General features: G+C 39.9%; 1 protein-coding gene across 1 annotated transcript in view; it reads left to right on the top strand.

Annotated features, from left to right (window-relative positions):
* The window catches only part of TTC28 (tetratricopeptide repeat domain 28), a 533,622-nt gene that overhangs the window by 380,228 nt on the left and 128,211 nt on the right, over positions 1 to 25,183 (top strand). The window contains exon 6 of the mRNA XM_045534372.1: positions 2,785 to 3,292. Coding sequence (XP_045390328.1) covers positions 2,785 to 3,292 — 508 coding nt within the window. The remainder of the gene's footprint in view (positions 1 to 2,784; positions 3,293 to 25,183) is intronic.

The following is a 25,183-nucleotide window of genomic DNA, read 5'->3' as shown; positions in this document are numbered from 1 at the left end:
AGCACTTTACAGTTTACTGAAGGCATTCACATGCACTAGTTCATCTGACCCATCCCAGCCCTATAAAGTATGCATAATATTGCCATTAGCACCGTTTTATAAATAAAATGTGGGTGAAAAAGTACAATGAGTTTAATTAGGGTTATATAGCCAGGGCCTCTGACTCTAAATCCTAATCTACTCTTACACTATAAAAGGCTGCCTTTGTAATTTCAGAGGCTATGATGTGTGCTTCATAAATTATACCGTCCTTTCTAGAGATGCTTACTTCCAGGACACCCACCATGAAGAGTCCCAGCCTGACAGCACTGCCTGGTAACTGGAGGATGCCAGGCAAGAGCTAATGTAGTGGTCCTTCCCTCCTTCCCCCACATCCCAGAGGGGAAATGCCCAAATATTCCCTTTCCTTATGTTCAGACAGCTTCAGTAAATGAGCTCCTGTGTCTCCCTGGCATTTGGAGAAATGAAGAGCCAGAAGCAGAAGATCCCAGGGCTGTCATTTGGAGTCGCCATAAACCAGAAGTTCCTGAGAACAGTGACGCCTGGGGTGTTGTGCCTGCCTGGAGCATTATAAATCTATCCCCTGCAGTGTTCAAGGGCTCATTGCCTCCAACCAGATCTACCATTCGGAATTATCTAGTGAATTATTTATGGTTTACACATTTGACAGGGTCTCATGGCTGGGTTTGAAAACACTCAGTTTCTGGCTTGCTGCTTGGGCCTAGAAATGTCTGTCTGGAAAACTGTGGCTCGGAGAACTTAAGTTGCTAAAGATCTCGGAGCTAGTAAAGAGCAGAGCAGTTCTGAACCAAGTGTTGGATTCTAAGCTTTGCTAGCTCCATGGTGAAAGAGCCTGTATGTTTTGCTTGGGGGCAACAAAGCTTTGTGAGGGGAGGTGGGCATTGTGGACTGTGTCCTCCCTAGGCAGGTTTGGGTAGAGAAGAACCCCAAAGAGTAAAGTGAGGAGGGCCAGCTACTGAAGTGGAGGAAAGAGGATGAGGCTCTGGGCCTGCAGCAAGGGAGCAAAAGAAGATCGTTGAGGTGGGGGACGGGTGGGGGTGTGAGCAGTAGAAAGGTCCATGTACAACGTGTTGACATGAAGTCCTCACCTCAGTCTCAAAGAGGCTCTCAAAGTGGGAACCCGAGGCCAGTATACATCCAAATGGCATGCTCTTTGGTGACATCATTGCTGCCTCTGCCAGAATCGCACTGCTGCAAGCATTGTTCCTGTCGGGGAATTGTTTCTGCTCTCCAACACTCAGGAAAAAACAAAAAAGTAAATTTATAAGTATGAATTTCCTCTCTATTTTCTAAATCTTTTTGTTGGAACATCTGTGAAATGATAAAAGCAACTTAAAACAATATAGGACACTTTGCAAATATACTATTTGCAAGCGCCGTTAAAAAAAGGTCTCAGTCATTTTGATCAAGAACTGCTATTTCACAGGCAAAGAAAATAGGGTAGCAAATCACTCACATCTATAAAGTATTAATAAAAGTGTTCTGAAGTGCACAGGCATAGAACACGTCTCATAAAGAAATGCCCTTCCTCCAGGAAGGATGGCATCCCCTCATTGTTATTCCCTAGCCCGCAGGCCCTTGGGGGAAGATTACTTGCCTACCTGTGACACCCTTTGTTCTGGCAAGATCACATGTTCCTGCTACTAAGAGGGAACACCATGAAGAAAGGGGGCTACCTGACTCTAGCTATCAGCTTGTAATGAAAGAAGGAAAGGATAGGCAAGCCTCCAACTTTTAGAATAAAAAGGTCAGAAGCAGCCCAGCATAACTTCCATTTTATATCTCTGCAAAGGAATTAGAAACCGAAGACTAGAATCTGAGACTGTATGTACTTGTTAAGATTCTAGGAACCACGTAACATCTTTGTTATTTTTGTTGTCCCTGTGTGGTTCACTGTACCAACATAGAGACATTTACCTTAAAACCTTTAAGACAAAAAGGGTTTGTGTATTTTTCTTTGGACAAAAAATAAATGAGTGGCAAGCCATGTGAAGAGCTAGGAAGATACCATCTCTCTGCAGGGAGAGGCTAAGGTTAGAAGAAACTCTAGGCAAGAAAAGAAGAGCTTGAAGAGCCACTGTGAGCCTGAGAAGGGGGACCACCCCATCCAGAGGAAGAGAGATTGTATCCCATCCCTTGTTTTCCTCTGAGACTTGTCCAAACCTAAGCCCTACAGTAACCAGCACTGAAGTTACATTGAAAGAACAAAGAGACCAGGACCCTCCACTGAATCCTGGGTCACAAAATCATCAGTCATCTTGGTAAACATCTCCTTTACCATTAGTGTATCCATCTGCTTTGGAAGAAGACACGAATAGAGAAATGCCCAGGAGTGCAAAGAGCCAAGCGTGGATTTCTCCTGTGATTTTCCTATGGTCTATTATACGTAGTAATTAATTTTGATTTTCTTCAACATTTTCTTATACCACAGAGATTAATAGGTATTAACAGAGATATAATATCATAATTAATATTAGAAATGTTGATAAGTCTTTAAACTGAAATGAAGATTATGTGGAATACAGCTTATTTCTATGAGATTAGCTATGGAAAGTTACTGATTAAACTGCCATTTTCTTTTATTAGGGAATTGTTTGGATACGCTCTTTATCAGCTCTGCATAGGTCTGTGGAGAACTGATAGAAACACCATCAGGAATTAGATTGGACGGTAACAGGCAAACTGTAAAATTTTATCTGCTGAAACATACCAAAGCCATTTTCTGATGTGTTTTCATTTTTCTGCCTTATCCTTTCTCTCCAGGCAGCTTCGTCGGCGTTGAGCAGTCTGGGCCACGTGTACACAGCCATTGGAGACTACCCCAATGCCCTGGCCAGTCACAAGCAGTGTGTTCTTCTCGCCAAGCAATCCAAAGACGAACTTTCGGAAGCCCGAGAACTTGGCAACATGGGGGCTGTGTACATTGCCATGGGTGACTTTGAGAATGCCGTGCAGTGCCACGAGCAGCATCTGAAGATAGCCAAGCACCTGGGGAACAAGCGAGAAGAGGCCCGGGCCTACAGCAACCTGGGCAGTGCTTATCATTACCGGAGGAACTTTGACAAGGCCATGTCATACCACAACTACGTGCTAGAGCTGGCACAGGAGCTGATGGAGAAGGCCATTGAGATGCGGGCCTATGCGGGCCTGGGCCATGCAGCCAGGTGCATGCAGGATTTGGAGAGGGCCAAACAGTACCATGAGCAGCAGCTGGGCATTGCTGAGGATCTCAAGGACCGGGCTGCAGAGGGGCGAGCGTCCTCCAATCTGGGTAAGGACAAGATTGCTTGCAAGACACCAGGTCAATGCCATGAGCTGAAACTAGCTGGAGTAGGCCACCAGCTTTTAAGAATCTGTGTGCTTATATTCAAAAGAATCTCCTTGTTGTGTATGTTGTATCTTTCCTTCAGACATATTTCCTTGGAGCCTACCTGCTCTAAATCACATGAGTCATCATAGTGCTCTAAGGATTAGAATTCTGAAATACTGGAAAAACAAAACACCCCAACCTTTTAATCTGTCTAGAGAGAAGAGCAACCAGATTTATCTAATTATAGAGAAGGAAAATGAAATGATTCTGTAAAGCCATGTTTGGTTTAAATGAAAGAGAAGGAGCTGAAAAATAATCAGTGGATGGGAATTTGAGAGTGTTTTTTGCTTACAGGGGTTTCTTTACTTGGTGAATTAACCCCAGAGAAAATGCATTTTTTCCTCAAAATGATGTGTATTCACAAATAATGTTGCTAGTTTTAGTATAAATGCAAAATTATGTTTTGAAAGATCTATTTAAGTAAGATAGATTTGCAGTCACTGTTTTGATTGTACCTGGTTACAGTTAAAACATTTAGAATTTGGGGAGTAGTAGAGAATGTAGTGATAAGAAACAATAAGTAATTGGTAACTGGCTACTTTTTAGAAGATATTGTTGTTATTTTATCTCTATATCCAAACAGATGTGGGTACATATGAATGAAAGATACGAATGTGTTTGGAAGTATAATATAAGCTGAACTCATCCTGGTGCCTAGAGCCACATGTTTCATTCTATTTCCACAGGGATTCAGTGGGGGGAGAGGACAAGGCAGAGGTAACCTTACTGGTATTAGTGTATGCTTATCAGATTTTAGTAGCAGTAGAAAATAAAACGCAGCCCCTTTTTCTTATGTGACCTGCCAAACCAAGGCATGTTCATCTCTATTTATTTAATTTTAGCACTAGTCTTCCCTCCTCTCTACCTCTGCTTATTTTAACCAAATGTTTCTTGAATAATTGCTAGAGAAAGTCTCGCAGATTCCTAGAGATGGTTCTGAAAATGGTATTGAGATCATAATGAGAGTCTGGAGAGTCTGACAGGAACCGTACAAGGAAGCTCTTAACTGTATGTATTCATTCAACAGATTACAAGTATTTACTGAATCCTTACTATGTGCTAAATCTTGGAATAGTTGCTTTAACATATACAGAAGTTAAAAAAAATCCTTGATCTCAAAGAGCTTATTATTTGGTTGGGAAAATAAGATTAATACATAGGATGATAGTGGCTTCCCTAGAAGACAATGTTATAATGTTGTGTGACCATGGAATTTTTAGAAGGGTGATGCTGAGGGACTGGAAATAGTCTGGAAAGCTTCTTGCCAATTAGACCCAAGTGGACCTTGAAGAATAGGTGAGATTTGTGCAGGAACTGGATGGCATTGATGGCAAGACACGTGTGAAAGGGGGTAGGAGATGCAGTAGGTTGGCATATCTGAGGGATGGTGGCATGATTAGCCTTCAGGAATGTGCTAGAGGGTGGTAGATGAGTATGAAAAGTAGGCAAGGGATGTGCTAGTGAACAGGAACTTCTAAAGCTTTTTGAAATGTAGGAGTGAGAAGATAGATTAGGTATTTAAGGCAAATGAGTAAAGCGGTGGCATGCAGGGTAAATTGCGGGCCTTGGAACCTGGAGTTTAGAAAGCTGTGTATATTGGACGATTTAGATTTTCCTTTTCAACTTGTGTCAGTTAAGTCAGTTTTCAAAAATTTTGTTCATTTCGTGTAAGTTGTTGAATTTATTGGCCTAAAGTTGTTTGTAATATTTTCTTATTATTCATTTAATGTTTGTAAGATACACAGTGCTGTGCTCTCTGTCATACCTGATACTGGTGATTTGTGTTATGCACCAGTACGCCCCTGCTTTTCTGGATCGTTCTGACTAGAGATTTGTCAATTTTCTTGATCTTTTTAAAGAACTAACTTTTGCTTTTGTTAATTTTTTTCTATTGCTTGTTTGTTTGCTTATTTCTGCTCTTTTATCATTTTCTTCCTTATAGTTACTTTGGGTCCTTTTTGTAGCTACTCCAGGTCAAGGCTTAGGTCATTTATTATAGACCCCTTCTCTTTTCTAATACAAGTATTTAAAGATATAAAACTTCCTCTAAACACTACTTGACGTGCATTCCATAATTTCTGATGTATTTTATTTTCACTTTCATTGAGTTTTTAAATTTTTCTAAGGTGATTTGTGATTTCTCTTTCACTCATTGTTTAATTTAAAAATATTTCGGGTTTTTACATATGTTTTCTTGTTACTAAATTTTAGTTTAATTTTATTGTGGTCAGAGAATATACTCTGTAGGATTTTAATGGGTGTAATGGTCTGTAGATGTTAGTTAGATCAAGGTAGTTGATATTGTCATTCAGATCATCTTTGTCTTTGTTGATTTTTTTTGCCTACATGTTTTATCAGTTGCTAAGAAGGGAGTTGTTAAACTCTCTACTTATTGTGTATTTGTCTGCTTCTCCCTTTAATCCTGTGAAACTTTGCTTCATGTATTTTAAAGCTCTCTTATTGGGTAGATAGTCATTTATGATCTTTTGTCTTCCTGAGAAAATGCTCCTTTCATCATTATGAAATGTCTCTTTTTATCTTTGGTAATGCCCTTTTGCTTCAAAGTTTACTTTATCTGATACTGATACACCCATTCCCACTTTCACATGCTTATTGTTTCTGTGGTTCTTTTTCTATTTTTATTTCTCTAATAGCTCACTGGGCTCAAGTGATCCTCCTGCCTCAGCTTCCAGAGTAGCTGGGACTGTAGGTGCTTGCCACAATGCCCTGCTAATGTTTCTTTTCTTTTTTCTTTTTTCTTAGTAGGGAGGGGCTCTTGCTCAGGCTGGTCTTGAACTCCTGAGCTCAAGCGATCCTCCCGCCTTGGTCTCCCAGAGTGCTAGGATTACAGGTGTGAGCCATTGCGCCTGGCCCGACCTCTTTATATTTTCTTACTGCTTTGGTTGCTCTCCAGTGCCTTCTGGTAGGTCTCCTGCCCACCCCCCACAGAATTTACAGTTGTTATTTATAGGACGGTTGGTCTACAAGGAGGACCTACTACTCCTCCGTTACTGGAAGCTGAACCCCTCTTATTCATTTTTAACTCTTTGCAGTTCAGTTTGCACTCTTTGTCCCCTGACAAAAGGGCAGCAGTGATTTCTCCATGGCTGAGTTGAGAGATCTTTTGACAGTTCTAGATTTCAGTATGCAGCAGTTGGGCAGCTCTGCTAACTTCTACTTGAAATTCTTTCCTCTCTAGGTTTCTGTGAGGCACCACTGTCCTGATTTTCTTCCTGCCTGCTCTTTCTGTATCTTTTTCATTGGCTTTTCTTGCCCCCTTTGAAAGATGAACAATTTTTAAAAGTTACAAAAGTGATACTTTTGTAAAAAAAAATGTTTGCAATATAAAAATGTATGAAATAGAAAAAGGTTCACCCCCTAAAATTATTACTGTCCAACACCTCAGTTAACTACTGTTAACAGTTTGATTAGAATACTTTCAGACCTTTTTTCATGTACAGAAACATGTCAGTACATGTATGTGTGTGTAAATATACACAGGTGTGTGTAGATTGTTCCTTTGTTGAAACTTGGATCATAATATATGTATTTTCCTACAGCCTGCCTTTTTTTTACTCTGCCTTCTTTCTAAGGCTTCACTCTATGTCATTATTCAGATACCCTACTTTATTTTCAATGGCTCCTTTCCATCGTATTGTCACTTGTTGAGTGCAAGAGTTCTTGTGTTTTGTTCCCTGTTTTTTTTCTGTTCCTTTTTAGTATATTTCCCTTTTTGATTTTTAACCCCAAACTTAGAGTACTGCTTCAGTGCACATTGTTTCTAAAATCTGTATTCACCAGCTCTGACTTCCTTCTGGCCTGAGCATCACTTTCACCTTTCCAACTGCCTAGTGGATGATTCCACCTGATTCTCGTGCTGAGCTGTCAAAGTTAGTGAGTCTGAACCTGAAATATCTTTTTTCTAAATTAACTCCTAGCTTTCCCAATTCTGTTCATGACAGCCCCACCCTTCAGCCATCTGTCTTAGTTTCCTATTGCCATGTAACAAATTACCATAAACTTGGTGGCTTAAAACAATGCAAATTTATTCTCGCACAGCTCTGGAGGTCAGAAACCTAAAATCATTTTCGTTGGTGTAAAGTCAAGATGTTGACAAAGGCTGGTTCCTTCCACAGAGTGCAGAGGAGAATCTGTTTCTCTGCCTTTTTCTGCTTTCCTCCTCCATCAGAATCCAGCCCTCTAATCTCTGCTTCTGTCGTCACATCTCCTTCTCTTCTGCCTCTGCCTCCAGGGTCCCTCCGATAAAGTCTGTTGTGATTGTATCAGGCTCAACTGGATAGTCCAGAATAATCTCCCTATCTCAAGATTCTTAACTTAATCATATCCGCAAAGGCCCTTTTTGCTGTATAAGGCAAGAGTCATGGGTTCCAGGGATTAGGACAGGGACATATTGTCGGGGAGGGAGATGTCATTATTCGGTCTACCATACCGTCTTGACTTAGAAAACTGAAGTCACCATTTGATTTCTTCCTTTTTTTTTTTTTTTTTTCAGGTGATTCCCAATCTAACAGTTGCCAAATAAATATTTTCATAAGGATTCTTTTCTTTCATTGCCCCATCCTAGCTGCCTGGTCTGTTGCATCAACCTAGTAGTTGGGTTTTCCTCACCATCCTTCCCTTCTTCCCATGTCTCCTCCATCCACATGTCAATGTTAGACTGACCTTCCTAAAGCTGTGCTCAAGTCAGTAGTTGCCGTGTTATGTATCAGAGTCCTTACCTTAAAATGAAGGCTGTCATGATTACAGATGTACCTAATTTTCTGTTCTTTAATTCTGCTACTTCTTTATATATATTCATTACCTAAAACTGGGCTTTTCCATCTTCACTAATCTCACCACATGAGCCATGCTTTCCTGCTTTAATAAATTTTCTCAAGCTATTTCTTCCACTTCACTCCTGTGTCTCTATCTTTCTTGTTTGTCTAAATTTTACCTCTCTTTTTAGGATTATCCCAAATACCAATCACTAATCTAAGCCCCTGTTGGTAAATTCTTTCCCTTTTTCTGAGCCCTAATAACACTTTTAAAATTTCTCCTATTCTGTTAATATTCAATCATAAATTATAGTTATTTGTATAGTTGCCTATACTGGGTTAAAGTTCATTAGAAGTATGCACTGTGTTTTACTTAGTAATATCCCTATCATCAGGTATAGCCCCTTATACAAAAATATTTGTATTTTTAGATTGAATGAGTCAAAGCTTATACCAAGAGGTTGTGCCCAGGTGATTGGAAGAATAGTGGTGCCTTTGGAAAGAAACAGGAAAGCTGGGAGGGGGAACTAGTTTGGAAAAGCACATGATAGGTTTAATTTTGTATACTACCGTATGTATTTGTCTTATTTAATGTAACACAAGCAAATAGAACTGGAAATAGTGTTTTAAGACGACATCATGCTAATGACGTCTATGAGACAGAGAAGAAAGCCAGCCCGGGAGACTGAGTCAGGCTCACAGAGGGTGGAGGGGATCCGGGTGGAGCTCAGGGAGACGAGAACTTCAGGATGTGAAAGGTATGACATTTATATCAGAGAAGCCAAGGAAAGTGAGAGTTGAGTCATTAGAAAGGTTTTTGGACAATAGAAGCTTCCTGTGTGTATTTAAGGGTGAAGTGGATAGAATTTGTGGACATGGAGAGAAAGAGAGAGAGAAGATGGAGATGACAGGAAGTCTTTGCCCTTTGGTGGTCAGCAGGTACTAATATTAATATTTATTGCCCAGCTTTTATTTGTTTTAAAACAAAGCAAGTGGAAATTATTTAGAGTCTTCAGATTTCTTATCAGTAAGTAGCCTAGCTGTTTTGTGACCATGTCTTCCTTGTGAAAATCATGTTAATGTACATTTTGGCTTAGAAAATGGCCGTCTTTTCTTTTATGCTCAAAACAACTGTAGTTGCTTGACAGTATTTCTATAGCCTCTGTTTTTTTTGGTGGCTTTCTTTATGGTTTTAATTTAGGCAGTTTGGAGTCAAACCTCAGATGTGCTACAGAGTAGGTTACTAGACCAAAGGCTCAATTAAAGTCCTTTCACTCGGATAATCACAAATCTTCTAATTTACTGGGGAACCGGGCAGAATTACCTCTCGTCTCACTTTGGGATAAACTATTAGGAAGGCGAGAAGGGAGACAATGAGAAGGTTGGCTCAGTCTCCCCCACCACGACCACCACCACCAAGGTGACCACTTGGTTTGCCACTGTGCTCCAGCAACAGATAAAGACAAAGGTGAGCACATTTCAAGAACCATTTCCCATACACATCAGTGTCAGGCCTGTTGTCTCTAGTATTGGGTCAAATACGCAAGATGGAAAGTTCTTTCCTCCAAGGCCTGAGATCAGATATCTAATAATTCATCTATGGAAAATATGGAAAATAATTGATAGCTAAAAAAAAACATTTTCGGCCAGGCAGGATGGCTTATGCCTGTAATCCTAGCACTTTGGGAGGCCAAGGCAGAAGGATTGCTTGAGGCCAGGAGTTCAAGACCAGCCTAAGCAAGAGCGAGACTCTGTCTCTACAAAGAAAATAGAAGAAATTAGCTGGGCATGATGGTGTGCACCTGTAGTCCCAGCTACTCAGGAGGGGATCGCTTGAGCACAGGAGTTGGAGGTTGCTGTGAGCTATTACCTGATGATGCTGTTGCACTCTGGCTGGGGTGACATTTTGACACTGTCTCAAAAAAAAAAAAAAAACATTTTATATCTAAAAATTGTATCATTACTGTGAACACACATGAAACTCAGTATTCTAAAGAACCTTATAATTTCATTATATATAAAATATATTTATAATATTAAATATATTTACATTTTATTAAAATGTACTTTAATAAAATATAATTTAATTAATATATTTAATTAAATTTTTGTGCCTAACACAAGCCTTGTAATGAGGACTAAATGAAACAATGAAATAATAATTTTTTAATATATTTACAGAATATATTAATAATGTATTTTTATTACTTGTTTTGTAGAAGAAAAACTTTTTCTGTAATATACCAGTCACTTTCCTTTATGTTTTTACATTTCAATTTTTATACATTGAGAATTTTTTTAAAGTGTAAAGAGGCCTGGATTTATAGGCAAAATGTTTATAATTGTTGGTAGTAATTAACTTACACTAATTAGGTATTTTCCTTTGGAAATCCTCAGAATCATATGTGGGCCTGTGTTCAAAATAACCTCTCCAGATGTCAAAAGGTCTAGGAGCCCTCACATTGAAGTTTTTGGTATAACAGTGTGAACCTGTGATATTTGTGTCTTACAGTACTTACTTGTCCTCTCAATAGCCCCATGAGGTAAACTATTATGATTCTGTTTCAGTGATGAGGATTCAGAGATTAAGGAACATGTGTGACTCACCTAAGATCATAGAGTAAGAGACAGAGTTGGAAGACCAGGTCTAGGATTTTATGTCTACAGATGTTTCCATGAGAAAACATTCCCACTGGAATGGTGGATCCTAGTGGGAGCCATGCTAGGATTACCTGGGCTAGGGCTGAAAGCCAAAGATGCTACTTCCTCCTCAACCCCCACACCCCCATCCATGGGAAGATGAAAGAGGAAAAGCACCACTAAAGGGTTATAGGCCATCATGAAAGAGTGTTTGCAGCTCATGCCCAAGAGCGAGACAGCAAGCATTCCTAGAGGAGTGTAGGTACTACCAGGACAGAAACATCCTTTCTTTTTTCCTAGAGAAGCTATTGTCTGTTTGATTACTTGCCCTGAGCTTTGCAAACATTGTTTCATTTCATCCTCACTGCAAGGCTCTGTGGTAGGCATAAAAGTAAAGGCACTAGCCCAAGTTCATATAGTTTATAAGCAGCAGAGGCAGGATCCAAACTCAGGTCAGCAAGTTCTCTTTTGCTGCGGCCCTCAGGACCCGTACACATTGATTGACCAGTTAGTTCTTCTACTTGAGAGGTACAGACAAGACTATGCAGATTGTCAGAGTCTAATAACACCCCTGATATAGCAAGTCAAACCACACACCTCTGCTTTTCATCTAAAGCAGTTCCTGCTAAGGGTCATGAAAAGGGAAAATACTAATATAAATACAGAAAATTAATATGTCCCAGGCCCTGAAACAGATTTTTCTAGACATCTAAAAGAAAGGAAGAAGAATGTCTTTTCCCTGTTTAAAAGGAGACATGAGCAATGGAGAGCATCAGCCAAAGCAGGAGATTTTTCTGATCAAGCACCAGAGGCCTCGAAGAAAATGATTCAGACCCTCATTAAGGTTATGACATGCACATCCTGTGCTGTGCCCCACACCTATCAGTGCCTAATACATATTAATAATATTTATTCTCTCCTTTAGGTCAAGATTTGTCACCCTCCTTGTCTAGACATTGCTATTTCAAAGGAGCTGTGATTTGCTTACAGATACAGCACATCTGTAAACATGTGAGCCGAGGCAGACGGGGCAGTAAATCTTGGTCAGAGCTGCACTTTGGACTGTTGCAAGAGAGGCTGCAGAACTGCTGTCGGAATAATGAAGTGGGTGCTTGCTGCCAGGTCCCGGAGTTGTGTCTCCAGCAGGCAGAATCTAGCAGTAAATTAGCTTATGTTTCAGCTTGGCAGTTGGCACTTGGTTCATTTGTAGATGCTAATTGTAATCTGATGTTATCAGCAGCAGGTAATTGAAATGGTCTTGATGAATTACTTAATTTCTTTTAATAGCTGAGTCTTCAAGAACTGAATAAAGAAGATAAGGTGGTGTGGGGGGAAACACAACAGCTCTATCTTTCTAATTAGTGCTTGGAGGTTTTTTCTTCTTTACACAAATGATTATGAACATGTGAAGCTGAATAGATTTATGAGTCAAAACCACCCCCCGGGGGCATTTCCCGTGAGGCAGCCCAGTCCTGAACATTGATAACACTTCCGTTAGGACTTCAGAAAGGAACACTTGAGTGATCACTTTGGAGAATATGGATTTCTGTACTCGATTTTGTTTTCCAGGGCACTGCCTACTAGGGGTACTGCCACCTCGGTATTCACCCTACCTTCCGCCCTTCTTTGGCAATTTTCTGTGAGCAATGCTGCCTGGCACCATTCACTGGACCTGGGAGCCTCACAATGATGTTAGTTATTGGCTCCAGTACCCACACCTGGCACTGGCACCTCCCACACCTGCCTGTCCCTAAGTCTGTCCATCTGCAACAGCTCCTGTGTAGTCCTTTGCTTTGGCAGCAGTGGTGAGTGCAGATGTGACCCTCGGTCCTGCCGTCTGTGCTGGGTGCTGCACGCTGGCCCTGTGCCACGTGACTCCTCTGAGCTTGGGGGTCTGTCTTCCGGAATCATTTGGCTCTGGTTTTAGTCTCATGTTCATTCCCTAAGTAATCCATTTGTTTTGGGATGACTGTGAAGGTGTTTGCTTTTAACTGGTTTTGAGAAAATCAAAATAACAGCAGAAAAGGTAGAGCATCAGAATCAGGTCTTTTAGCTAGACCCTTGGCGATGATACAGCAAATGATTATTCAGATCACCTCTGTGGTTCTCCTTCATGGAGGATTATGTTGGAAGACAGCTGAATTTAGAGGTGAAGATTCCAAATCTCTAAGCCACCAACAAGATTGAGGCAGGAAATGCCTTTGATGAAAAAACAAAGTGCATTTCAGGGGCTCTGATCGTGTTCTGCTTCTTGATCTGAGTGGTAGTCACACAGCTGTCCTCAACTTTGTAAAAATTGTTGATCTGTATGCTTATGATTTTATGCCTTTCTATGTTTCATACTTTAATTAAAGATTGACTGATTGATTTTTGAGATACTCTGTTGCCCAGTCATGAGTGCAGTGGTGTCTTCATAGCTCGCAACAACCTCAAACTCCTGGCCTCAAGTGATCCTTCCACATCAGACTCTCAAAGTGCTAGGATTACAGTCATGAGCCACCTCTCCTGGCCAAAGGTTGATTTTTAAAAACATATTGTACTGTGGGGCAGGGTAGAATTGGAATGATATGCCTTTCTTTTCTTCTTTTTTCCCTTTTTTACTTTTAATTGAAAAATTATAATTGTACATAGTTATACAATTATATATTGTGTTATATATAGTATATATTTATACAATATATTTGATATATGTATACATTGTAGAAAGATTAAATTAAGATAATTAACACATCTATCACCTCACCTACTTATCTTTTTTGGTGGTGAGAACATTTAAAATCTACTCTTTTAGCAGTTTTGAAATATACAATACATTGTTAACTATGGTCACCATGCTGTGCAATAGATCACTAAAACTTATTCCTTCTGTCTCACTGAAACATTGTACCCTTTGATCAACATCTGCCTTCTCTCCATCCCCCACCTCCTACTTCCAGCCTCTGGTAAGTGAAATCACACAGCATTTGTCTCTCTGTGTCTGGCTAATTTTATTTGGCATAGTGTCCTCTAGGTCATCCATGTTGTCTCAAATGACAGAATTTCCTGTTTTTAACGCTGTATAGTATTCCATTGAGTATATATTCACCACATTTTCTTTAACCATTCCTCTGTTGGTGGATACTTAGGTCGCTTCCCTATCTTGGCCATTGTGAATAATTCTTAAGTGAACATGGAGGTGTGGGTATCTCTTCCCCATTCTGATCACATTCATGCCTGTGGTTTTCACCACCATACACCAACTCCCCACACCCGTATCTGACTTCCAGCTGTGACGTCTATCTACTACTCCTGCCTCCTGGACTCCTCCATCTGCACCAAATAGGCCTCTTTCCAAGTCTGTGATTTCACATTGTATTTTTCCCATTTCTGAGAATGATAACATAATTTCCTCAGTACACAACCTAGAAATCTCAAAGTTATCCTGGAATCCCTACCCTCTTCCCTCACAGCCCAGATCTAGTTGGTCAAAGTCCTGAGAAGTTTGCTTCCCAAAGCAAGTTCTGATGTATCTACAGGGTTGTTTTCTCAGCCCCCAACCCTTGTCTTGCCCAGGTCATCGCAACAGCTTCTTCCATACTGGTCTCCCAGCTTCGTCAGTTCATTTTCAACAGTGTTACCATGGTAACCTCTCAAAACTCCAACTGCTGAATCTCAGCTTATCATTTCTATGCTTAAAACCCTGCAGTGGTTTCCCACTGTCTTCAGGATGAAGTCCAAAATCCTTGGCCTGGCATTTATGTTCTTTAACAACCTTCAACATCCAACAAGTATTTATTGATAGTGAGAATAAATGACTATGTTAGTAGTTCACATATTTACCATCTTGTAATTTTTATTGTGATTTTACTTCTACTTAAAAAAAGCAAAACAAAACAGTTAACTGTAAAACAGCCTCATGCAGGTCCTTCAGGAAATATTTAGAAGAAGGCATTGTTATCATAGCAGATGACAGCTCCATGCATGTCATTGCCCCTGAGGACCTTCCAGTGGGACAAGATATGGAGGTGGAAGCCAGCGACATTGATGATCCTGACCCTGTGTAGGCCTAGCCAGGGGTGGGGAACCTGTGGCTTTAAGGCCACATGTGGCCTTCTGAGTCCTTAATGTGGGCTTTTGACTGAATCCTAATTTTACAGAACAAATCCTTTTACTTTTATTAATATATTTTTGTTTGTTTTTATATTTTTATTTTATTTTTAAAATGAACAGATTTAAAATACCAAAGAATAAAATAAGTCTCAATGAAATAATCCTCCCAGGTTGACTGGCACAATTAGAACATTAGAAGCCATAAGGGCTAAATTGACAGCTGCTATGCTCATGATTTAGTTTTAACTTCCCCTGTCTGACTGGCACTACTACTACATGAGGCTGGTTGGTGACAGTTTGTGGGGGTCAAGTATGCCAGTCTGTTATCAGCTTTTGACAGTGGTGCACTGTGTTTCTGTTTGAAGTGGAATTTGTGAATAGTTGCACAGCTCAACAGTATGTTTTAATCCTGTCTGCTTAACAGCCCATCATGTCAAAGAAGACCAAGAGAACGCGGAAGGAAGAAAACAGATTTTTTAATGAGGATTGGGAATTACAGTATTATCTTATTTCTGCTAAAGATAGCTTATAGGATAAAGATATAAAGAAAGAAAATATTTTTGTACAGCTATACAATGTGTTATGTTTTAATGTAAGAATTATCACAGAGTCAAAAGTTAAAAAAGATGTAAAAGTTTATAAAGTAAAAAAGTTGTAGTAAGCTGGGATTCATTTATTATTGAAGAAAAACATTTTTTTAATGAATTTAGTATAGCCTAAGTGTAAAGTGTTTAGAAGATCTACAATAGAATATAGTAATGTCTTAGGCCTTCACATCACCACTCACCAGTCACTCACTGACTCACTCAGAGAAGCTTCTAGTTCTGCAAGTACCATTCATGGTAAGTGCCCTATATAGATGTACCATTTTTTATCTTTTATATCATAATTTCATTGTACCTTTCCTATATTTGGATATGTTTAGATACACAAACACTTACCATGTCACGGTTGCCTACAATATTCAATACAGTCACATGCCGTACAAGTTTGTAGCCCAGGAGCAATCACTTATACCATGTAGCTCATGTATGCAGAAGGCTATGCCATGTAGGTTTGCCCAAGTACGCTCTGTGATGTTTGCACAATGACAAAATTGTCTAATGATGCATTTCTCAAAATGTATCCCCATGAAGTGATGCATGACTGTATATATCTTGAGTAGATCAAGGACAGTGAGAGCCAAAAAGTATAAGAAATGCTAGAAACTTATAACTGGAGTGTAAAATTCAGTTACTCACCTCTTTTATATTTACTGTGCTCGTTTCTTTTGTCCCTTACTACTGTCATTAAGTCCAGACTGGCGGACTTATGATTCCAGAGCCCAGAGAGACTAGTTCTGGGAAATAATGGCAATTTCCATACATTTTATGCTGTACCATGACATTCTCATTGGTGTAAACAATCTCTAAAATTCTTTGCTACTCTAAAAAACCCAAATTCTCTGATTTTTTCCATGGAAAGAGAATTATTCCTTACAGTTAGTAGGAATACTGAATTGAGCTGATTTTTCTCCTTCCTTTACCTTACAGCTAACTGAGACAATCTGATTAGCAGACTAACTAAATAATATATTAACCTTTTTGGATCTTTATTCAAGAAGTTTACAAAGCATGACTATTTGAAGAACCCTCATGTTTATGACTTTTGGACAGAAGAATCACTAGGATATCACACTGTGTCTTCTTTTAAGTACATGAACTTAATAAGACTATCTCTGTATTTAACATCTAGCCTTAGGAAACTGATGCTAGCTTCACTTTTCTAGATATTCAAGTAACAGGTTCCATAGAGAATATATGAAAAGGCCCCTGTGATCTCTCCAGCACACCTTTGAAGTGGCTTAGAAGTCACAGTAATTATAAAAGCAATGACATTTATTGCATGCCTCTACTGTGCTTTGTACTTGGTGTATCTGCTTATGCAGTGAGTCATTTAAAAATTCAGAAAGATAGGATTTATTATTCCCATTAGAAATGAAAAACACAAAGAGCAGAGAGGTTAATTTGTCAGAGATCCTATAGCAAATGTGTGGCAGAGCCGGGGTGTGAGCCCAGAGCTGTCTAAATCCAAAGTCAGTGCTCTTTATACTATGTTGCACCACCTCTCTAAAGAAAATAGCTAAAATTATTTGGAAAAAAGATAAAACTCTAGCAATTTCTAAGTGACTGGGACAATGTGGCATTGTATTAATAACTACAAAAAACTGGAAATTGAGCATTTCTCTTTACCCACAGCTTCTTTTCATCCTCATTCACTCATCCCCATTTCATACTGGGTACACATACGTGCTCATACAGCCAAATGCAGGGTGGAGGCGTGGCTGCTCTTACACCATAACCTGAAGCGTCCCCGTCTTTTCCAGCATGAAATCTACAAGAGACTCAAGTGTTTAAAACTCTTCAGCACAATTAGTAATTTCATGGTGACTTCAAAAAATAGCTTTTCACGGAGAACCATTTTCTGCATGTTGTTCCAGAAATTCTTCTTAAGGCTGTCTCTGACACAGCAGAAAATGCGTTTGTTGAATTGGATTAAAGCCAGAATGCAACTTTCAGTTTGTATTGCTGACTCAGCCTGTTCCCGACTTGACTTTCAAACAGCTTTGTTAGCTCCTGAATACAGGCTCTCAGTTTTCAACAGATTTTTGAAAGTGATCCTTTTCTGCCCTCCTACTGAAGAGTTAAGTTACTCTGGGAAGCGAGTGCTTTCATTTCTAGTAAAAATTGCATTGGTGCCATTTAAAATGTTTCCAAGAGCAATTAAAAAGTGAAGTAAATGCTTTGTTGTTATGTGTCCAACATGCTTGTAAAGCAAGCCCTCATCAAAATAGCCCCAGTGGCAAAAAAAAGTAACGGATTTGTGTTCTTGAGCCAGATTGTCAGAGTTGGCCACTTATTTGAAACAACAGCTATTCTGTAATTGCATTTCCCTGATTCACATGGAAGGTTCCACCAAATCCATTATCTAATACCGAAAAAGACAAAGACAGCTTCTAACATGGCCCAGCTGTTGGAGTGCTCTGGAGGGAGATATAATATGCTCTGTGACTCAGTAAACAGAAGGTAATGGACTAAAAGTTATCAAGCCTTTCACAACAAGGAGATCTGGAGTTTAACCAGAAATTTCAGACTGTCAACCTTGACAAAACAGATGGCATTCTCCAGTTCGTGGCACCATCAGGCGAGTTGGCATGTCTGCTTTGACAACTCCTGGTACTTCTTAAATGCCTGGTGGAGAAAGGCACCCTCTTTGTCATCAGTAAAGAACTCGCACTGTTCTGTGTGTGACAAAGGGAATAAGAAGCACCTATGAGCTTAGGCCTGTTACTGAGCATTTTCATGATCTTTCTTCCCTGGGGCTGTGGCATTCTACATAAGCATCCTCTTGGACTGTTCTTTTACCTCCTTCTTGTAGCAAAGAAACCACTCGAATCATGTGGTGATTTCTCTCTGTTTTGATCCCTGAGTACCCCATATATAATACAAATGGCGTGCCTTCAAGCCAGTGCTATGGGCTTTTACAGGGTTGTATAGCTAGGGTAGCCGTATATTATAATTTATCAATGGGACAGTCCCACACACAACTAGGTTATAGAGTGACCCTATACATAGCATGTTTATGAAAAACGTGAGTGCTGAAGTCAGACGGCCTGCCTTTGGACCCCAGCTCTGCGGCTTACTGGCTTTGTGAGCTTGACAAGGTGCTTAGCTGCCCTCTGCCTCAGTTTCTTTTCTCTAAAATGGGGATAATTATAGCACCCATCTCTTAAGATGGCTGTAAGGATTGAATGAGTTAATATGTGTAAAGCCCTTTGAACAATGCCTGGCACATAATAAATATCTCAAAATGTTTTTAATCGTTATCATCACCATAGTTTTGTTATCATATGTGGGAAGAGTATATTATGTGTTAACACAAAACTAAATGCTAGGCTAAGTGTGGTGGCTCATGCGTGTAATCCTAGCACTTTGAGAGGCTGAGGCAGGGAGGACTACTTCAGGCCAGGAGTTCGAGACCAGCCCAATGAAAAATGAGACCCTGTCTCTACAAAAAATAGCAAAATTTTGGTGGCACGTGCCTATAGTCCCAGCTACTAAGGAGGCTGAGGCAGGAGGATCACTTGAGCCCAGGGGTTTGAGGTTACAGTGAGCTGTGATGATGCCACTGTATAGACTGGGTGACAGAGTGTAACCCTGTCTCAAAACAAAAACAAAAACAAAACCTAAATGCTAAAAGAAAGGTAAAGATGCTACTGAAATACATAACATTTTTTATTCACAGTATTTTTTGATGATTTAAGACACATATTCTTTTATTAGAATATTTTTCCTCCTCAAAATGAAATTAGCTATATATTTTTCATTTTTATTTTATTTTTTCATTTTTTATTTAAGTGGATTTAGGGGGCATGAGTGGATTATCATTCTTCACAATATTTTGATCCATTGAAAGCTGAAGGTGGTTATCAGTGGCCAGCAGTACATGTTACCATTTGATGTCTTCATCTCTTGCTAACAGACTCTCCGTTATCACTGGCTGACATCCTTCTGATAAGAGATATTTTAGATGAAAGAGACCCATAAAATAATCCAGATCAAAACATCAGCTGGGGAAAACCCACCCCAGATGCTAACTCTACCTCCACTACGTAGTGATCTTGGAGTAAGGCGATCAGTCTTGGGTACCAAACAAGGAGAAACCCCAGCAGGTGCTCTGTCTAATGTTCTGTGGTGCAGAGGTGGCTGGACTGGGAATTAGACAATCAAGGGTCCCAAAATGAGCTGTGAATCTTACTTTTTGTGTGACCTTGGGCCAGTCACCTTCCTAGGCCTCAGTTTTCTGATATGCCAAAAAAAAAAAAAAAAGGACCCATGATGATTTGTTTGATTCTCACAAGATTGTTATTAGACCCAAATGAGAACGTGAAGGTGAAAATGCTTCAATGACTAGAATCATATTAATATGACTATTGAGTACCTAGAATTTATTGTGGGGTGTTTTTTGGTTGTTGTGGCTTTCCCTGTGAAGTAAAATTTATCATGTGGCAGAGGCTTTAAGGAGATTATTTTCCTCTGAGGCCACAGGCCGTGGTGGCCAGAGTGTGGCTTCAAAGTGAGGGAAACTTGGGCTCAACCCAGTTCATAGCTGTGCGCCTTTGTGCCACTTAACCTTTCTGACCCTCAGGGTCCATCTCAACTTCAGAGGATTGTTGTGAGGAATCACGGCCGCCTCTAAGAACCTTTTTCAAACCCAAATCAGTCGTCTTCGGCACCCTCAGGGTGCTCCGTGTCTGACGGCGGACACACACTTCGCACTCCGCTGCAGTGATCGCGTGCGTGTCTGTCTCACCCGTGAGGTGGTCGGCTCTGCAGAAGCCATGGGCTCCCCATCGGGTGCATTTGTGTTCCCGGTGCTTAGCTCTTGGCTTGCTGATCTTTGATGCTGTGTAGATTGATGAGTAATGCTTAGCATGTAGCAAACACTCAGTAAATGGTACTGCTGTTATTACACAGCGAGAGATTTGTCTCTTTTAGAATAAGCTTACAGATGTCTCCACTCATCTCAATTATCTGGATGTTACAATGCAGGCTTGGGTAAGGAATGACCATAGCACAGCAATTTTGGCTTTCTAGAACGTTTTTTTTACCAAAGAAAGACAACAACTGCCAGTTGTTTTGTAACAGTAAATGTAGATTTTTTGAAACTCTGGTCTCAGCTTATGTCTTTAAACAGCTTGAGGTGGACCTGGTAGATTTCCAAACCGTCTTCTACTATGAAGCCTGGGAAAACCGTGCTTCCCGAGGGGAGGGAGACTGTGGCAGCCGAGAAAGAAAAACCGGAGCCTTGGTGTCAGCCCGGCCCTGGTTTGAATTGTAGCTCTGCCATTTATGAGCGGTGTGGCCAGGGCAAGGTTACATAAAATGTAAAATGGAGTTAAGAATAGAATCTCCAAGGTAGGAGTGAAGAGTGTAGCTCTTGTGAAGATTAGATGAGACGGTGTATGTGAAGCATTTTGCATGGTGCCCAGCACACAGGACAGGCTCAGGAAGCAGCGGCTGGCACTGGACTGAGACTTCCCCCTGCCCCGGGGGCACTGTGGCTCCACTAGACTCTCATTCCTTCTTTTTCTGTCCCTTTCCCTCCTCCTCTGAGTGATGTCAAGCCTCTGTGGGAACTTTAAAGTAGTTTTGTTTTTTTTTTGTAAAAAATTTGAAGACTCCTAACCTAGACAGATGATTGGAGCTAGTTCCTTTTGTGCAATGAGATTCAGTAGAAGAAAAGTTTCTTTCTATGTTGGTGAAAAAATAACTTTCTTCCCTTATATGGTTTTAACTTTTACTGAGCCCGTTTTTCCTGTTTTAACATTTTAGACCTTCTATATGATCTTGAAAAACCGTCTATTTTCTTCTAAATGTGTTCCTAATAATTGCAGAAGCAAGGATATGCTCGTAAACTACATGCCTTTTAGTCCATCTCTGTTCTAGGCCCCTCCGCACTTGACCTTCCCTGTCCTCCTTTATATACATCTTGAAAAAGGGATTCATACTAAATGGTCGTCAAATAATTGCTGTCTTTCTTAAGAAGCATGTTCATCCATGTTTGTTTTCACACTCATTATTCCTTTTGAGATATATACCAGTGCTCCCCATTACAATGTAATAATGGAAAAGAAAGAATTCTTGGCTTTTTTTTTTTTGGTGTTTTGGGATTTATTTTTATTTTTATTGTTGTAAAATATGTATAACATAAAATTTACCATTTTAATCATTTTTAAGTGTACAGTTAAGTGGCGTTAAGCACAGTTGATTGCACTTATTCACCCCTCCCCCATCCCCTGGTAACCATCATTCTACTTTCACTCTCTATGAATTTGACTATTCTAGGTACATCATATAAATGGAATCAAACAATATGTGTCCTTTTGTCTGGCTTATTTCACTTAGCATGTCTTTGAAGTTCATCAATGTAGCACATATCAGAATTTCATTTCTTTTTAAGGCTGAAGAATATTTCATTTATACACACACACACATGCACACACACATATTTGATGGATGTTTGAGTTGTTTTCACCTTTTGGAAAGTTTTTCCTTAAAAAATTAAACATAGAATTACCACATGATCCAAGAAATCTACTTCTGGGTATATACCCAAAAGAATTGAAAGCAGCGTTTGTACATCAGCGTTTATAGCAGCATTAAAAATGGCTTTTTGGAATGGTTGTTAAGCATGGTCCATCTGGCTTTTCAGTTCTCTATTGTATTTCTGAAGTATTTCATTGATGTGTCCCTCTTTGACCTTTTCCGACGATGAGTGTTGAATCACAGGGAATGATTCTGCTATTTGTTCATTCATTTGTCCATTTACTCACCTGTCCATCCATACCGCCATTCATCAGCCCGTCAAAGAGTTTGTGAACATCTACCGTGCTGGAGGCATCATGCTTCAAGATAAAACTCAGTGAGTTGGGAGTCAGATGTGTGTTTTATTCCCAGCTCTGCCATTAACTCAGTTTCCACAGAAAGGAAAAGGGACTTGTTCCAGTTCACTTGTGACACAGATCTCTTTTTCCTTCTGACATTTATGATATATCCCAACAGAGAATGTGACCACTGTCTAGGGTGCCATGGTTGAAGGACATTTCACACCCCTTGAGAGTCATGAAAAACATACAGGTGGCTTGGTTGTATGTACATTTAGGCACTTTAATTCATGTCAATATTCAGATATTCTTCAAAAAGCTTGTTTTATCCTGGGGACTCTCATGGTGGTGGTGATGTTTATGAATGACAGTGTGCCTATTGTATCATTTTTGGCCTGTCTGATGGTTTCCCGAATGTTGCATTTTCATTTTGTGAAACCATTAACAATGGCGGACAAAGCATGTCAGAAAAGTCCAACCATGATTTTTCTTCTTTGCCTTTCCTTTGTTCTGTTTTTATGGCTCCAGTAACAGGAGTTTTATTACAGCAGTTTGTGTCCTCAGCTCTTTTGCTGAGGCTCTGCATAATTTATGATCTAGATTCCAAAATGTTAGTGAATTGCTCCACCAGAAATAATGGAATGTGACAGCAATGGATTCCACATTCTTGGCCCAAATATTTGTGTCTGTGGTTTACAAGTCATTTCAGAGCACTATTGCTACATTGCTCAAGCTGTTACTGAGAATGAATTCTGACAAAAGAAGAGGATTTGGGTAATTATAAAAACACAAAACGGGTCTGTGCAACTGTATTCTGCTTATGAGTGTCAGGAGGAAGAACAGACTCCTCCCAACTCTTCCCCTCCCACAGACATGGTTTACCCCTCTGTTCTAGACAGAATTATGGAATATTAGATTTGTAGTTTAGAATTCAGAATATTTGTTATGTGAAAGATACACACGATCTGGTGAAGCAACATTATTGGACACTTATCATGCCTAAATAAAGCAGGTGTCTGCCTTCACGATGTTCTTTGGAGGCATCACTTTTTAAAAAAGTTTTACCTACCCAGGGAGAATGTCTGGTGAAATAGTGAATGTTAAGTCTCACATAAACCCTGATGAACGAAAAGTTCATAATCTGTTTAATTTCTTTTTCTTGACATGCATTTTTTTTTTTTTGAGACAGGGTCTTGCTCTGTTGCCCAGGCTAGATTGTAGTGGCATCATCATAGCTCACTACAGTCTCAAACTCGTGGGCTCAAGTGATCTTCCTGAGTAACTGGGACTACAGGCACATGCCACCATGGCTGGCTAATTTTTTAAAAAATTTTTATAGAGATGGGGTCTTGCTATATTGCCTAGGCTGGTCTTGAACTCCTGGGCTCAAACAATCCTCCTACCTTAGCCTCCCAAAGTGCTAGGATTACAGGTGTGAGCAGCTACCACAGCCAGCCTGAAATGCATTTTTACTATTCAGTACCTCTTCCAGCTATTTCAGAAAGATCTGGAAGTAAACCCTACTTGAAATGCAAACTCATTTATAAATGACCAAAAGCTATAGTTATTTCAGAAGTACCGAAGAGACTTTTTTGGTGTAATAAATGAATCTCTTGCCCCTGTGTTGATGTGGCTTTAGTTGGTGAGTCAGAAGAGGTTTAGTGGTTGTGGGATTAACTGTATAAAGGATCTGGGAGGTTTGTTTTGGTATTAAATTTTCCTTCATATGGCAAAAATCATCTGACCAAATTCTTGGACTTTTCATGGAAAGAGTCCTATATATTAATTCTTATAACAGAGCTGATAGGAAGGAAAGATTGTTAGTGTGGAAGAGAGCACATTGCCACAGTTGTAAGGGTGTCATTCGGTTTCCAGGAGACAGCTACTTTGTTCTCTTAGTAAAAATATTAATAATGAGTCATCTCTATAACCAACTGGAACCTCTTCTCTGTGATCACACCACCCAGATTATGGGTAGGATTAGGAGGCAGAATGCATATGTGTGTATGTATCTGCTTTCTTACCATTCCCTTTTAGTGGAATATAATGAAAAATACATGCTTTTTGGGGTTTTCTATTCATTCTTTTGTTTAGTACCAACCATGTTGCAGGCACTATTCTGGACATCAGAGACAAAGCAGTGAATAGAACAAAATCCCTGCTTGGCTTACATTCCAGTGCAGCAGACGTGGTTTTCAACAAGTAAGTTCCATGAAACACACCAAAGATGGGTAGGGGGTTAGAAAAGGACAGCGAGTTGCTAGAGGGAGGGAGTTAGGGTGATGGCTGGGATAGTTTAGGTGGTGTGGGCAAGGAAGGCCTCTGTGGGGAGGTAGCATTTGCACACATACCTGAAGGAAGCAGAGAGTGAGCCTCAGAGTGGGCGGAACTTGGGTTCGAATCCTGCCATTATAATTTACTCACTGTGGGGCCTCTCTGAATGTGTCTCATCATCTGTTAAAGTGCAGTTAATCAAACTTACTATCATGAATGTATCTGATGTTTAATGTTATTATTCTTCCTCCACCTCTTCTTCTTCTTGTGCACTTAAAAGTTAAATACAGCTTTATATTTTCTGACCATGCTGGTGAACCCAGAATTTACAATGTTTACATATTTTCCAAGTAAAAAATCAAGTGTTAAGAATCTGATCTGAAAAAAAAAATACTTATTTCCGATTTATAGGTTTACTTATTTATTTATTGAGACAGAGTCTCACTCTGTTGCCTGGGGTGGAGTGCAGTGGCATCATCATAGCTCACTGCAGCTTCAAACTCCTGGGCCCAAGGGATCCTCCTGCCTCAGGCTCTCGAGTAGCTGGGACTACAGGCACGTGCCACCACGCCCGCCTAATTTTTCTAT

The sequence above is a fragment of the Lemur catta genome, chromosome 21 (assembly GCF_020740605.2).
Source record: "Lemur catta isolate mLemCat1 chromosome 21, mLemCat1.pri, whole genome shotgun sequence".
In the NCBI taxonomy this organism is placed as follows: Eukaryota; Metazoa; Chordata; class Mammalia; order Primates; family Lemuridae; genus Lemur; species Lemur catta.
The sequence above is the reverse complement of the archived record's forward strand: the minus strand, read 5'-3'. Positions and strand labels throughout refer to the sequence as shown.